General features: G+C 38.5%; 1 protein-coding gene across 6 annotated transcripts in view; it reads right to left on the bottom strand.

The window, feature by feature from the left end:
• Positions 1–12,117, bottom strand: part of STAT4 (signal transducer and activator of transcription 4) — a 91,405-nt gene that overhangs the window by 6,716 nt on the left and 72,572 nt on the right. For all 6 annotated transcript variants that reach the window (XM_047084150.1, XM_047084153.1, XM_047084151.1 and 3 more), the window contains 3 exons: positions 4,486–4,569; positions 2,908–3,006; positions 71–206 (listed from right to left, as the gene is read on the bottom strand). In XM_047084150.1, the coding sequence (XP_046940106.1) occupies positions 71–206; positions 2,908–3,006; positions 4,486–4,569 (319 nt within the window). The remainder of the gene's footprint in view (positions 1–70; positions 207–2,907; positions 3,007–4,485; positions 4,570–12,117) is intronic.

Below are 12,117 nucleotides of genomic sequence, written 5' to 3'. Positions count from 1 at the left end.
TCACCTTGTTCTCTAAAATACTTGAGTACCCAAAACAGAGGCCAAGTCTTCTACATCTACCAGCTCTCACCTGTAAGCTTCTCTGCCAACATATTGAGTTGATCTGAGTTAAGGCCACGACCTACGTATGATGAAAACTGCCAGCTCATCACTTCCAGGAGTTGACTCAAAGTGGCAGATGGAGGATTATTAAAAAAAACCAAGTTCTGAAATAGAGTTTTTAATGATGATTATATTCATTAATTACATTGAGCACACTATAATTCAATATATAAAGTTCCTGTTTTAAACTCTTTATGCCAATCTAAGTTAATACAGAATATTGTCTCATCTCTCTTGTGCCTTTCATTTTTACTTCTTTAGTTTTTTAAAGTTGGGGTATCTTTTGAACTGCTTTTTTTTAAAGTATTTATTTTATTTTTAGAGAGAGAGAGCATTAATGGGGGAGAGGGGCAGAGAGAGAGAGAAAGAGAGAGAGAATCCTAAGCAGGCTCCATGCTCAGCACAGAGCCAGATGCAGGACTCAATCCCACGACCCTGGGATCAGGAATTGAACTGACATCAAGAGTCAGGGGCTTAACCGACAGAGCCACCCAGGTGCACTTCTGTTGTGCTTTTTGATTGAACTGATTTTGTCTTTTCCTAAAGAGTTCCTTAATCTTTGAGTCCAATAACATATATGGCTCCATCTATCCTTGAAAGAATAATTGGGCATCTTTTAAATTTCCATAGACTATGGGCTATCAATTAACTCATATAAGTACTTAACATTGTCCAACAGATCATCGGACAAATACTCTTTTCTGAACTAATAATCTTAAACAAAACCTATATCAAGTTATTAGTTTATCACGGGTTGGTACAAGTTACACCTTGAACAAACAAAGCATTCCACAGCACAAAAATGGTTAAGTCTCAGGCTAAAGAAGGTGACCCTACAATATGAGTTCATAATTCACCTGAGTCCTATTTTATGGATAATAAAGTAGTCTTTTCTTTTGATCTGGACAGCAGCATCTTCTGTGTGATTAACTGCAAACAAGATTGCTTGTACCAGGAACTGGGTCAACATTAATGAGAGAGAAGACTTTATCTCAGAGTACTGGGAAGCAGAAGGTATGAAAGCCAAAAAAGATGTCCTAAGGAGAGTAGCAGGGCAAGAATTAACTAACCTAGTGCAGTGCAGGGAGAAGGCCTTTGGTGAGCGGGAACTAAGCTGGGCAGCAAGAAGAAGAATCAATCCAAGAGATTTCAGAAAATAGGACTGAAAGAAGACACAGCACCCAACCCCAACAAAGAGTGGGAGATAGGAAGGGGAGGAATGGAGAGAGAGAGTTTCTGGAAAGACAGTTTCCCCTGAACCAGAAAATTGTGTCTGGATGAATGACCAAAAAGCATAGAATATAATCAAGGTATAGGAGCTTGGGTTTTGAAGCATATTAGAATAAAGAAGAGAACCAGAGTTCATTGTTATGCTGAACTCTGTAAGTAGGCTGTGCATCCAAGTTTTAGGAGCTATATATGATCTGCATCTCCAGATTCCTCATCCAGGAGCAGAGTAGAATCTGGGATGGTCAGTATGACAACTTTGGTGGCTTTCTTACAGAAGAAGGATGCCGAGGAAATCTTAGTGCAACAGTACTGTGCCAAGGACAAAGAAGTGACCCATCTTCCCTCCTACATCCTGGAGTTGAATGAAAAGCTCTGAATATGTGTAGCTCACAGTGGGAAATGGCATTTATTTCCAGGGGTGTAGGCTCTTCTTGGCTTTAAAGACCGGGTGGCTTCTCTAATGAGTCCTGTTCTCACTATTATCCTGAGAGGAAGCGAGGTACCATGTACCCTGTGCAGCCTTCCTCTCTACAGTTTATCTGTTTCCTCTCTACAGTTAATCTGTTTCAGATGCCAGGGCACCGGAGGATGAGAAAGAATAAGGCTGAGTCATTTTCCATGTTGTTTCCTTATTAGGCCCACTTTTAAAAAAGAGAAAGAACACTTAGAGCCAACTCATTATGTCTGTTCTTATTGCTAGAACCCAAGGTAAAAAAAAATTTTCCCTTAAGAGTGAATATTTGCTTTGAATTAGGAAGAAATGTTATTTACATTTGACCTATTTTATCTAGCCCTTGGTGGTTTCCAGGACAACAACACTGAGGTTTTGTAAGATGGAGCAAAGGGAAGGGCTGACTCATCTTTTTTGCCACTCCCTTCGCTGTTTGTCTTATAAGAAGAGCATCTGTTTTGGGCTTGCTTTGTAACTTAGGGCCACTTTTTGATCTATTTCTCAAATAACCACCAGGTGGCATTAAAACCCAATTTGAGCCTAGAATGGATTAAATCTATAATCAACCTGAAAATATTTATAATCCGAGGGTAGGTTAGGCAAGATTGGTTAATGTTCTAGTCACTTATTTGGAAGCCAATTTTCTACCTTTGTAGAAAAGTCTCTTTGGAGGTGTGGCCAAAAGTAAGGAGGTAAACACAGCAGTCAGATACTAAATTCTAGACCAAGAAGTCTCCCCAAGCCCAATTAACAGAGCCACAGGATGGGCTTAAAAGTCTCTGTGATGCACATAGTTGGAAGGTGACCAGACCCTCAGAAGAACAAATACCTGTCTGTCAGTTTTGCTAGTTGGAACCCTCCCAGCGTCCAAGCCCATCAGAATATATTGCTTTAAATATAACATGAGAGAGGATTCATACAACTAAATATGTTGGAGTTCTGGAATAAAATAACCCAAAAAGTCATGCCAAATTTCATATATATAGATATATGGATACATATTCAAAATTCATGTCTATATATCTATCTATCTATATATATATCTTTTGATGCATATGGGTTTTATTGACAATAAAACAAATCAAATATAATTAAAGGAGGAGAAATAGGAATAGAGACTCTACCTGGGAATCATTGGTTGACACATTGTACCAAATGATGGATGCCCAAGCATTAGGTAACTGACTGACATTGGAAATCATCACCACAGGTAATGAGCTGGTCTGGTTTAAAAAAAAAAAAAAAAAAAGCACTGTTATTATAGGTAGTTGCACCTTGCACTGATTTTATAATTGACTCTGTCCCCTGAAGGGCTATCTCAAGGCAGCTCCACTCCTTTAATCCTGGTGTCTACACTGCCTTGGATACTAAAATGACTTGTGAAGGTACGGGCACTTTCTGAGCATGTATGAGTCAAAGTACAGGGATGAATGGAGCCATAGAAACAGGAATTCTTTCAGACTGCTTGGTCAGTTAGGTTCTCCAATATCTTCCCTTGACATCATACAAATATTTATATTTTCTCATATATATAGACTAAAATGCAGCTAATTAGAGGTTGTATTGATTTTGCAACTGTCCTCTTAATAAGTTACTTTAAAGAATTTAATTTTAAATTTATCTCTGAAATGGTCAATATATTCAAGTTATGATCTGACAGTCTAATTAATGTCAGTACTAAATATGGGGCTTTTTAACTGCAGAAGATGGAGAGGTGAGCAATTCTGGAGAAACATAGCTGCCTGGTCTGCTGTGGAACTCACCCTAGTAGTACTGGTACAGAGTTTTCAACCTCATGGAATAAACAGGCTTTCACAGATAGTGTGTGGAACCAATCAGCCTACATTAGTCCCTTCCCCATAACAGGTTAGATCTTTGTAGACAGTAAAATACCCAGCTTAAGAGGTCACAGAAATAGAAGTTTAGGGAAAAGAGATGAGGAAGGCATTTATGGAAACATTTTACAAATTTACATTCATCAAGACAACAAAAGAAAGGCAGGACTTTAAAACAATACATCCCACAAATAAGATCGTATCTGGGGTGTGTAAAACCGTGTTTGTTCATTCATGCACTGGTTCATTCATTTATTCGACAAATGTCGAACAGCTACTATGTGCTAGACATTGAGTGAGTCACTGGTAAGGAGTGACAAAGTCATGATGTCCTGCCTTCAAGCAGCTCAGAGTCAGTCATGTTCAATTTAATCTTCAGAATTTCTTTATTCCTTTTTTGAGCACAACGGTGACTGTTACAAGAGAATCAAAACAATGCACTGTTAAAGTTCCTATCATTTGTCTTTACTCATTACGCTAGAAAAACCTTCCTTCTGAGGGATTTTATGTAAAGGTTAAAATTGTGAAAATACATCACTATGTGACATAGTTTAAGGCTTTCCACTGAGTATTCATGACTCAGAATAGTCCAGAAAACGAACCAGCAAACATGCAATATGGGTAAGAAATTCAATCTGTATCGAATTGATAATGCCCATGAGATTTTATCATTTATATTTAACCAGAATAGTATACATTCAAACAGTAGAATTTGACTAATTAGTAACTGACATAATGATTTTCCAAAGAAAAACAACAACAACAACAAAATAGAGAATGTACTAAAACCTAGAAAAGACTCAGCTTTCATCTACAAATGACAACAAATTACTGAAAATATTATTAGCAGAGTTAATTGATACCTACCTCTAAATCTATGGTCAGGCCATAGAGGCAGATCTGTGTTTCAAAGGTTATAGAATGAAGCTCTTCAGTCACCATGTGACAGCCCTAAGGAAGAAAGAAGTAAGTTGTTATCTTACAAATGTATTCCTGCTATCTATTAGTAGGCCTGCTTCTATACAAATTAATACATTCTTGAATGTCCTAAACATTCCCTATTATGGAATATTCCCTTTTATTATTTGAAGAAGTTATTTAGAGTATTATACAGAGTGAGAAATCTTCATTTCCACAAACAGAATGATTTTAAGTCTCCATAACAATTTAACTTCTGACTCAAAATTCCAGCATATTTTTGTCAGTTTAAGTGCAGACAAATAATTATTTATTTTTAACTTTTAAAAATTAGTCCTTTCAACTTACAAACTATTAATAAAAGCGAGGCATATGTGTGTAGATATAACAGAAACAAGTGAGTATCATAATTAATTTATTTAAAAAGAAAGCAAGATTTCCTTCTGGTTAAACATGGCAGGTGGAAAACATGTATTTTCCTCTGCTCCCTCCAGAAACTGCAATAAGTTTTGTTAACTTTTTAGTAAAGTAAAACTATAATCTAGATGCCCAATGAGAGGTGGGGGAGTATGGAGTGAGGGTGGCAATGAGGGGCAGTGTCTCTCAGAACAAGGGGTTGGTTGGGGCGCCTGGGTGGCGCAGTCGGTTAAGTGTCCGACTTCAGCCAGGTCATGATCTCGCGGTCCGTGAGTTCGAGCCCCGCGTCGGGCTCTGGGCTGATGGCTCAGAGCCTGGAGCCTGTTTCCGATTCTGTGTCTCCCTCTCTCTCTGCCCCTCCCCCATTCATGCTCTGTCTCTCTCTGTCCCAAAAATAAATAATAAAACGTTGAAAAAAAAATTAAAAAAAAAAAAGAACAAGGGGTTGGAAGCATTGAGGCCCTGAGGCCAGAGAGTGAAGAGGGCTGAACAGGGGAGTAATTTTGAACCCATGTAATGAGGTCCCCACCCCTCCCTGTCCCTGGAATGGGACAGAAGGTTTACTCTCTAGAGTGGATGAATCAGAGGAACTAGAGGCTATCTGCATTTCAGATCCAAGGCCAAACTGAGGGAAGGGATAAGATACAATGCAGAAAAGAGGAAGATCCTGTAAAAGTCTATGAAGAAGTCTGTGCCCCTTTCTTTGACATCTCCAGGAAAGACATCTGGGAAGTGGACAAGATCAAGGAGACAACTTACAGACATTGCCTTTGGGGGCCCCCAATAAGACATTCAGGTCCTAATAATCACCCTTAAGTCTACAATTCCCAACATGCACATAGAGCTTCCAGACTTTTAGTGCCTTTCTCCTAAATAGCAAACATTTGACAATCACCAAACATGACAAAACCTGTTACATGAATATTGATACAAAAATCAACAAGAAAGAACTCAGAAAAAAGAGATACTGCAAAAAAGCAAATGAAGAGTTTACAAAAAATGTATCAGGGTCAGTTTTATACATTAGCTTAACAAATAAATGGCATAAGAATGGGGCAAATCAACCAATCATAATGGGTGGACATCAGTTGGATACTGATTTGCACAAACCAACTGTAAAAAGATCTTTTTGAGAAAATGGAGAAATTTGAATAATGGAGTTTTATTAAGGAAAGATTTTAAGAAATTGCTATTTTTTTGTTTTTTTGTGTTAAGTGTACTGTGGTTAAGGTTTTTAAAAACCTCTTATCCGGAAGTTCTGTCTACCAAAATATCAATGAGTAAGATGTTATCCTATCTGGAATTTAAGTACTCCAGAAAAAAAAGTGTGTGTATAGGGGGAAAACAGATGAAATAAGACAGGCAAATGTTAATCATTGTTGAAGCTGAGTGATGTATAAATGGAAGGTTCATTGTATTTCTCTCTCTCTTTTTGTGTGTGTGTGTGTATTCACTAAAAAGCCCAAGATGTTTAAAGCTCTTTATTAATATCCTTAAAGATGTAACAAATATATTACATCAGTGAAACAAGACTAAGATTCTATCAAAAGGAACATTCAGAAAATAATAATTAATAATTAAAAATATAATAAGAGAAATAGACAAGTCAGCAGAAGGACTGGAAACAACGTGAAAGAAATGTCCCAGAAAGTAAAACAAAAAAATGAAGAAATTAAAAAAAAATAGGATAGAAAAGATAGTAAAGAATTAATACACAAACTCCAATAACAAGCTAACAGAAATTCCAGAAAACTAATAGAGAAAATGGAATAGAAAAAAGATCAAAAGCATAACTCAATGATAACACTCATACACTGCTGATGGGAGTTGGTAACATCACTTTACAGAATAATTTCTCAATATCTAGTAAAGTAGAAAATGCACTTCCTAGGATGATGGTGAAAGGAATTAAAAAAACCCAAAAAATAAAAAAAATAATTGTGCACAGAATCGTAGGGCAATCAGCCCAAATTAGAGCAAGTGATGGAGGATCCCCAGAGGGATGTTGCCAAGAAAAAAGAAAAAAACAAAAACTCAGATTGAGTTGTTTGGCCATATTGCAAAAAAGTTTTCAAGTTTTGAAGAAGGGTTTTGGGCTATATTAGTGACAGGTACATAAAATAAAGTGATGAAATAAAAAAAATTGAGGCAACTAATAAATCCAGGGAAAGTTAAAAGTAATACAAGAATGGAAATACAATTATACTATGATATATGGTCAGCTGTTAATAATTTTTATATACTCATAGTAATGTAAACATTGAATATATTGACTAAGCCAAAATATATTATATAATGATACTGTGAAGGTGGGGGGAAATTTACATGTATGGAGATCTGCTATAAAAGAGCCATAGTTTAACCTTTTATAGAAAGAATTCAGGAGTTAGATATATAATTTAAAAAAAATCAAGAAATGGTAGGGGCATCTGGGTAGTTCAGTCAGTTAAGAGTCCAACTCTTGATTTTCCTCAGGTCATGATCTCACTGTCGTGAGATTAAGCCCTGCATTGGGTTCGGTGCCAGGCATGGAGCCTGCTTGAGATTCTCTCTCTCTCTTTCTCTTTCTCTCAAAAAATGCTAGTATGATGTTAGTATAATACTTCAACTCAAAAAATGATCACCTCTGAAAAGTGGGTTTAGAGTGGGAAAGAGTGGGACAGAGATTGCTGTTTTCCTTGATGAAACCTTACAGCACCTTGCTATGTGCCCAAGACCAGCAGCACTGTCATATAAAAGCTTGTTAGAAAAACAGGATCTCTGGCCTTATCCTAAGCCTACTGAATCAGATTCTGCATTTTAACAAGAACCTCGGGTGGAATTTGTGAGGCAATGAGTCTCAATGTGCTGTATCCACATTATGTTTAGTCTCAAAAGAGTTGTGGAAAATTTGGAGATGGTATAAAAGCCTTCAACAATTAAAAAAAAAAAAGCCTGTGGGAACCTGTAAACAGAAGTGGAATTATTGAGACTAGAAAGTTAGGGTAGGATTGGAGGCAGCAGAATCAGCTTTAGGAGAAATGACCTAATATTGAATATGTATTAATAACAAGTTGGAATCTTCTTGTATTAAGTTTCAAATAATAAAAATAGTTCTAATATGATGATATGAAGGACAATTACATGAAGACTTTATTGACAATGAGGAATGTTAAACTTAGGATTTGTTCCTGAAAAGGAAGCAGAAAGTTAAAGACTCCTCTCTCCCTTGGGTTAGACCCGTGTGATATCTTACATTGTCTTCAGGTAGCTGGATTCATGGGATTGCTTCTTACTGGGTTAGTAGAAATTATGTTAATGGAAATTTTGCTTACAAATCCCTTAGACCATCCCTAAAATTACTCCCAGGACATCCAACGCATGAAATAGCTAGTTTCCCCCCAAACCTCTCCTGTCTTGAAATAAATAAATTGCTGTTTCTTTGGTTGAGCATGAGATGAAGGAGTCAGGTTGTGTTTAGGCACCAAGTTGAACAAAACCCACATTTTTTAAACAACAGAGAATCTCACTGCCCTATATAGGGTATTTACACTATGCAAACCCTGGGGCAAACGAAGAATCCACAATTTCATGTTCACTAATGGGTGCCTTTCACATTCTCACTAAGTTCAATGGCAGACAGGATGATATAAGCTTGCGTAGAACATTTAAGAGGCTTGAGGCAAGCACAGATGGAGACCCACATACCATATGTCTAAACATTTAACCATTATAAATCAAATTAACAAACTGATATATGATATAGCCTCCTGCCTTGACATCTAAGCTTTCATATTACCTAACTGGCCAGGTTTCAACTCCTCAAAGTTCCACTGGAACATGGTGGCCTGGAGAGAGGTGGGCCAATCTGGACCATTGCCCATTCCCCCCACCCCCACTTCCACCTCTGTGAGAAACCTCACTGACTAGTGTGGCCCATTGGCTTCTGCTTGTGTCTAGAAATATTTGCATTGGTGGTGCCATCTGTGCTTGGGACTCTGGGAAAGCACCCTGCCTTGATCCCACAGACATCTTTCTCAGTGGGGGGGGGGGGGGAGGGGCACAGCTGGCAGACAGCTAAAGGGAGCCTTTTTGAGTATGAGGTCCTATCCATCCCCTATACTAATAGCCTCTATAGTCTAATTTATACAATTAAATGTAAATATGATATAATTATTCATGATTATAGATGATTTCCTCAAATCTCTGTGTTATGGCACCTGTGTATTCACACTCCAAAGTGTGAGAAACCAGGACTCCACAGACAGAGCAATGACGCTTAGAGTTGTCCATTAACATTGGGAAAAGGCTTTGTGCTTTGGTTATTACTTTACTGAACTGGAATGTAGATGGTGAGAGGTTTCTTCAGTGATTCAAACTAATATCTAATGATTACTTAAAACCTCTGATGCAGTTGTGAGGCATACTGAGAATGAAATCCAGCAAGGAAGCTGACACACAATACACATGACTAGAGAAAAGTGCTGTGACAAAAGGAAGCGTCATTAACTTTCAAAGCTTGCATGGCCATCAGTCAAAGTCTTTATTACTTTATCAGTGTAGTCCAAGCCAGGGACGCTATTCAATTTCACATTCTCAGGGTCTATTCTTTATAGACTGGGGAAAACATTGTGGAGAACGTGCACCATTAATGGCTGTGTTAAAAGCCATTCTAATCAGCTGAGATGATTATGGATTTAAAACATCCATATATATGATATTTATATTATATGGCACTGAAAATATAAATGGATTGACTTTATTATACTCGTAAAGAAAAGCACACACTGGATAATCTGCTAAGAAACTGGAAAAGTGGCAGAACAGCTTGACCAGGCTCCATCTGGAAAAAAAACACACAACCTCAGGAAAGGTAGGTATAGATGTCACCATATTCTTCTTTTCTCTGCTCAGTGCCAAATAATACACCCTGGAAACCTAGACTATGTTAACAAATAGCTATGGCTTTTGACTTGACAGGAAACCTCCGTTAAGAAAATATGACTGGGATAAAGCTAATTTTCACCTAAATTCCTTGCTTATCTCTTAACAAGCCATAGTCTATGATAATGTTTCATGGGGAAGACTACGTGGAATAGAAAACAATCATCCATTCACCTAGAGTGTATTTGTTGACTACCTATCATGTGCTAGACACTGGCTTAGATGCTGGGAAACAATGATAAAAGGGGAAATGATGGTACAGTCACAGCAGATACAGACCCCAATCACAGAATCATAAGAAATAGATGGAAAATGACAACTAATTCTCAGCCTCACACAGTAAAATAAGGGAACTGTGTGGAGGGTGCCACATAAAAAGTTAACGTTTTTAGTGTTATCCTTGTACTGTCTCTTCTAAAAAGTGTTGCAACTTCTTAAATTGTTCAGAAGGAAATTAACTTCCTGTGACAATGCATGGGCTAGTTGGCGTGTGAGTAGTGGATCTGTGTCTGAGAACCCTGAACCTTGAAAGAACATCTGTTTGGCTATTCTGTTCAATGAAACTCAAGTCACCCAGGCTTTACTAATAGCTTCTTTGTGCTTCATGACTTTCCACCACATAAACAAAATTACCCAACACCTCAGTCTAAGACTAAAACTGTCATTTATCAGTTAAAGCCTACCAACAAAGAGCAAACTCAAGAGACTGCAATTCCAGCTTTCCTGTTCCAACAGTTTCCACATTTCAACAATCACTCTCTAGTCAGCATTTTGCCAGATAAGGACCTCTGGGAAAGTCTCCTTCCTGGGAATGTTTATCGTATAGGGATGAACTGATTCCTTCCAAGTTTGGCCACTTGGTAGGTGATGAAATTGTTTCTTCACAGTGGTTCTTCCAAGGAAAAGAACAAAGGTGGGAGAAAGAAGGAGTAATTGTTAACCTTGATTCTGTGACAGCGTGTCTACAGATTTCCCAAGGGATGTTGTGAAATTCCAAAGCAAATTTTTGAAATTAAACTCATTTTTTTTCAAAAAAGTAAAGCTCCTACGCCATGTTGCACTCTTGCAGATTATAGAACCTTAGTCAAAAAAGCTTCAGAAATTGTCTAACTCCAATGGTTTTCAAATGTTTTTTTAACCTTGAAACACATTCTTGAAAAGAAATTTTCCATCTGGGTTCCAGCCTGTAAAATATATAAAACAGAGCTATCTTGACTAAAACAGGGGTGGGGGACCCAGAGCTCCACCATTCACCTCCCCACCCCCCATAATCTGGAGGTGACTTCTAAGGTACCTCTTTGGTCCTTTTGGGATGGTATGGGTTTAATGCAACTTCTTCCCTTCACCCAGTCCTATAGCCAGGATCCCTGTACAACCAGACCGATCACCTCTTTTTGGATAATGTGAGTCAAAGAGGCATGGGGGTGCTAGGGAGGTCTGGAGTGGTGCCCCTGGGGAAACTATCATTCATGACATCTTGGTCTGTTCTCAATCATTTAGTAATCATTCAGTCCAAGTTCTGACAACCACAAAAGCAGAACTGAGGGGCCCCTGTGTGCCCCATGTGTGTGTGTGTGTGTCTGTGTGTCTGTGTGTCTGTGTATGCACGTGTGCCTATCAGACAGGGGGTGGGGACATGTGGGGTGGTAGTAGGAACCCGAGATATGTGATCCTATAAGAAGGGCACACACACATGGTGCTTTGAGGTTTCAGGGACATGGGGCCAGAGAGGGATGTGCTCAGGGGCCCTAGAAAAGGAACATCTGCAGCCGAGCACTTTGGCAGTGGGCAGAGAAGGATAAGGATCAGCAGTTTGTCCTGTCAGGTACCATCTTTACAGTCATTTCTCCACTTGTGTAAATACCTGTTCTTTGCAAAGGGGCAGCCTGGAGGGCTGATCAGGAAGAGCCATAGCAGACATCTATCGCACAGCACAGCACATCACAGTTGATTCTCACACATACCATGTCATTTGGTCCTCTTAACAACCCTCTAAGTGCAGATCAACATGATGTCCATTTTACAGATTAGGAATTGGGAGTTAGTGAGGGTAAGTAGCTTGAGCCAGGTCAGTTGCCTATAGGGGGCAGACCCCAACATGGTGCTATTTCCATCCCCCCACTGATGCACGTTAAACATAAGGGAGAGGTCAAAAACAACATTTTCTGAGAAAGAATTCTTTTAAATTTCTTCTAAACTTTATAAGGATTCTGGCTGAGGTAGCTACGTGATTTCTGCGTG

This window comes from Lynx rufus, unplaced genomic scaffold, assembly GCF_022079265.1.
Source record: "Lynx rufus isolate CCGP_SWC_20201006 ecotype Redwood Valley unplaced genomic scaffold, mLynRuf1.p SCAF_2, whole genome shotgun sequence".
Lineage (NCBI taxonomy): Eukaryota > Metazoa > Chordata > Mammalia > Carnivora > Felidae > Lynx > Lynx rufus.
The sequence above is the reverse complement of the archived record's forward strand: the minus strand, read 5'-3'. Positions and strand labels throughout refer to the sequence as shown.